Genomic DNA, 4538 nt, shown 5'->3' with positions numbered 1-4538 from the left:
TGAGATTGGAGGATACAATTTCAAATTTTCTGGTGAGAAAATTGAGGCTTACTTGACACGAAAAACAGAAAAAAATGTTGCTAAGACACGTAAAGTGGCCGGCAGGTGACTTTGAGAGTAAGTAGAGGGTAATTGCAGAGTCAGAGTGAACATGACAAAAACATGCAGTGACAGTGTCTTACTCCCTGTCTCCAGAAGGTGACGACAGAGAGTTGAGAAAGCTAAACAAAAAAGAAGAGAATAACAGAAGTAACGAATTGTATGGCAGTAAAAGTTCAGTTGTAAGTCATAATAGTGAAGGAACTCCAGTGATAAATGATATGAAAGAGATATAAATTAGTACATCAAATCAGGGGTAAGAGGTTTGGGTCAGGGGCTTGACATAAAGAATAGGTTGCACGAACAGCCAGAATGAGATGATTTGCATGAACACAAGCAGCGGACGGAAAACCGCAAGGACCAAAAGAGGGCGAGAGGCTGAAAACCTGACTCCTACGAGTTACTTCAAAGGTCTCGTGTGACATGTGGGTGATCAGTCTTTTGCTTTGCTGAGATCTTACAGACGTCCAACAAACTTTAATCTTCAAACTTTGATATTGAGCAAAGTACTAAAATAGGTGTTTTGTTACCCCAAGACTTTTTATTCCCAACTATAATCCATCTGCAGTGTTGAAATCAATAAACAGGTGAAGCATCTGCAGGTAAAAAACTAAATGACATCAAAATGGTGGAAATAAATAAGTACATTTGCATGGAGTCATTGCAAAAAGCTAAAATTGTGGACTCCATTTAGCAAGCATTTCTATCAACAAATAGTTTGTATAAATGTTATTATTTACATGGTTAGTGGAAAAATGTAAGACTCATTTGTTACACATTTGATGATTTTATCTCACATTTGATTGGTTTCTCAGTGGAAAAAAAAGCTTCAGTTACTTCATGCTGCTCACCCTCTGATATTCTGACAAGGAAAACAGATAGTTGCCCTGTGGCTCAGATTTACTTTCAAACTGTTGATTTTTGGAGGAATTTTGTTTTTTGTTTTTTTTTATTGTCATTGCTTTCCCCATCAGGTCAGTTTATGATCATTTTCTATGAGTTACTTTTTCAGACTCTGAATAAACTCTGATTTTCATATGAAATCATCTTTTAGAATATTAGAGACCTAAATAAGGTTTTGTTGTTATTTAAAAGGCTAAATGGCATATGCTCATTAAGTTTTTTACTACCTTTTTTGAAGACCCAAAGTGCTTTACAATCACAGCCACAATTGTGACTGTATATATAGAACTGGACAGAGTGAGTGTGACATCACCTCCGGCTCCAGTGAAATGCGATATAGTCCTCGCCATCTTGGAGCCACATGACAGTGATTGGTCCAACTCGGTCTGAGTCAACGACTCCATGTCGCCACTCAGGAGTGAGCTTGTTTGAAGTCCACACCCCTTCCCCAATCAACCGTTTGAGGTGGGGCCAGCGGGCACCACATCCTTTGACTGAGGCATCTGATTGGTCGGTTCATAGCTTGAATAACTTGTGAGAGGAAAACATATATTTAAAAAAAAAATAGAATTAGAAAGAAGATGTTAAGAAAAAGGTATCAGAGAAAGAATGGTTATTCTGACAAATATAATGGCTGAGAAATAACCGTTTATTTCTTAATAGAAGCCAGTGGGGTTTTGACTTCTGGGACCCAGAAGTACTTCCTATTTGGAACTTGAGAGGGGAAGGGTTGAGCTGTCCAGTGTTTCTACAGTCAATGGCCCTACCTCTGCGCCACGGCCACCCCTAATCAAATACATACCTGTATATCATTCTCTTTAATTTGATGAAAAACATCATGGTGTGTTTTCTTTCTTGTTTTTTGACTTGTCTTTTCTTCAGATGTGTCCAGTAAGGTCATACAGGTCAGAAATCGAGACACAGGCTTGGTCTACAAATCCAGACGAGCTTGAAAAGGCCTTGGATCCCAAAAAAGTCATTTTAGTCTTTCAAATTCAGGTCTCTCAAAGTCACTTCTCAAACACCATCACTGACCTACAGAAAACACGACAATGTAGATGTTTCAATTCATGCTTTTTCATTGCTATTGGACTTCATTTAATCTTTAATATGAATACAAAAAATGGCTTTAGTATTCTATTGGCTTTAAAAGAATTTAATGCTATTTAAATGCTATTTTCTTTTTTAAATTTAGGTAACATTTTAGATGAGGTGCTGCAAAACACTCAGTAAAATGTTGACAAAGATAGTTAATACACTTCTTAAGCTTGTAAACAGATTATTAAAATGGCCTTCGACGACAATGGTCTCACTTTAGATATTAATTAGTCTTACTTAGTATGTTAATAAACCTTATTTGCCGTTTTATGCTTATAAATGTCTTGTAAACATCCTATAAACACATTGTTTGTAAATGTTTATAAATGTGTTGATAAAGCTTGTTATGGAATCTTATTATAAATTGTTACCATTTGATTTAGTTTATGTTTGTTTTCCAGAATTATTTATGATATTATTACTATGTAAATGTATCTTGTTATTTATTTATTGTGAAGCAGGTTTTGTAATGTGAAAAAGCAGTAATTGAATTGGATTCAACAGACAGAGCAGACTGTCAGGCAAACATCAGTAGCCAAAGACGGCTTGGGTGGGATAAGGATGTACAAGTTTTTACTGGTGTCAAAGTAATATTTAATCAGAAGTAACGCATATAGTATGCAATATGTAACACATCACCACACTGTAGTCATTTCATGTCTGTGTCAAGGGTGATTACCCCCACCCCACACACCACTCACGCAACTGCATTCAAATCAAAATATCTAGTGTGTTTAAAGGCAACACTTCACTGAAGGAGCAGCAGACTTTACAGAACCATCTTTGATTTATTGGTGGAGTGACAATAAAGATTGTTCAAATGTTAAAAGAAGAAAACAGAGTCAGTTGTAGCAGAAATATTGACTCGTGGATCCACAAAAAGGTTTAAAAATGAATAGTTTAATTATTTAAAATGTTCTGTTTTTTTAAATTGGAATTAATATTGGTTTGTTTGTTTCAACCAACCAATAAATAAATAAATAAAACAAAAATACTCTCTTTATATTGACAAATCAAACTTAATAATGACCCTTGTGTTGATGGGGAAATTAAATAATAAAAGATTTAAAAAAGATATATAAACACACACATTGTATGTATTATATATATATATATATATATATATATATATATATATATATATATATATATATATATACTATACACATTTGCGTAGATGTTGCTGTAAATGGTAGACATATATCATATTATTCTCAATAAATATGAAGTTTGTAGAGTTAAATAATTTGCTTGAAAGGGAGTGGGAGGAAGTAAACTTGTAAAATCCAAACCTCATCATGCTTATTTTTTGAAGCTTCTATTGAAAATAGTTTATTGATATCAGTGCCATGTTTGATGCAAAAACCGACTGCAGGATCTCTGTTGAAGTTTTCATCATGTCTTTGTGCAGATAAGTATGCAATATGATCAACATTCGGTCATCAACAAACATAGAAGCCCACAAACTAGAAAAGTTCACAGGATTCTGTGTAGAGACACCAGAAAGTTTTAGCTCTTAATACCAATGAGGGTTCGAAAGGAATGAACTTTATTTGAGACAACAGTAGCTCGTGGTCCTTTTGTGTAATACGGACCCTTGCTCAGGAAATGTCTGCAAACTCTAACAGGAAGTGGTTTGCCTTTCTTTTACTGTCTTTGAAGGGTGCCTTTCCAGCTTCCAACTTAAATATTTCAGAAAGTAAAACTACTCTGCATTTGTTTTCTGCCCAAGTTGCATCTAAAGCTGCAGAAATTTAAATTTTGCATAAGTTGAAAAAGTAGGATGGAAAAGATTCACCTGCAGAACAGAAAAAGTGCGGTAGTCATGTGGTTTTGTCCCATGATGCTCAGAGAGGTGAAATCATTGTAGCCTTCTTGCTGCTAACAGTTTTCATGGGTGCGATGATGTATTGCAGCACGGTTTTTGTTCTTTTAGCCGTGAGGCTCCTCAGCGTGTCTTCAAATGGTAAGTCATGTTATTATTTAAACAAAGAATTATTTTTACAGGTTTACTGGGCATTATATATATATATATATATATATATATATATATATATATATATATATATATATATATATATATATAATACAAAAATTGAGTAACTAAATGATGGTGGTATAAAATAAACAGAAAAAGTATATATACAGTGTAAATATATCTATGTATGTATATATATCTATATATATGCCTTTTAACGGTAAGATATGATTCTGCAAACTAAAGAAACGTTAATTTAAATTTACAGCTTCAGTGGAACGTACGCCACTGCTAAAAAAAATGTCCTAAACTAGTTAGGTCCATTACGCAGTTTTTCTGTTACGCTTGGCAAAAACTACTAATACAATTAACATCAATTTTATTTTATGTTCCATATAAATGAATGGCATTTCAAACTTAAAGTAATCATTGTATATATATATATATATATATATATATA

At 33.8% G+C, this 4538-nt stretch overlaps 1 protein-coding gene across 1 annotated transcript in view; it reads left to right on the top strand.

Annotated features, from left to right (window-relative positions):
- Positions 1-3725: 3725 nt before the first annotated feature.
- LOC112149644 overlaps positions 3726-4538 on the top strand; it is a 5743-nt gene continuing 4930 nt past the window's right edge. The window contains exon 1 of the mRNA XM_036214659.1: positions 3726-4066. Within this exon, the coding sequence (XP_036070552.1) occupies positions 3994-4066 (73 nt within the window). The 5' untranslated portion in view covers positions 3726-3993. The remainder of the gene's footprint in view (positions 4067-4538) is intronic.

This window comes from Oryzias melastigma, linkage group LG13 (assembly GCF_002922805.2).
Source record: "Oryzias melastigma strain HK-1 linkage group LG13, ASM292280v2, whole genome shotgun sequence".
Classification (NCBI taxonomy): Eukaryota; Metazoa; Chordata; class Actinopteri; order Beloniformes; family Adrianichthyidae; genus Oryzias; species Oryzias melastigma.
This window is presented reverse-complemented; position numbering and strand designations above follow the sequence as displayed.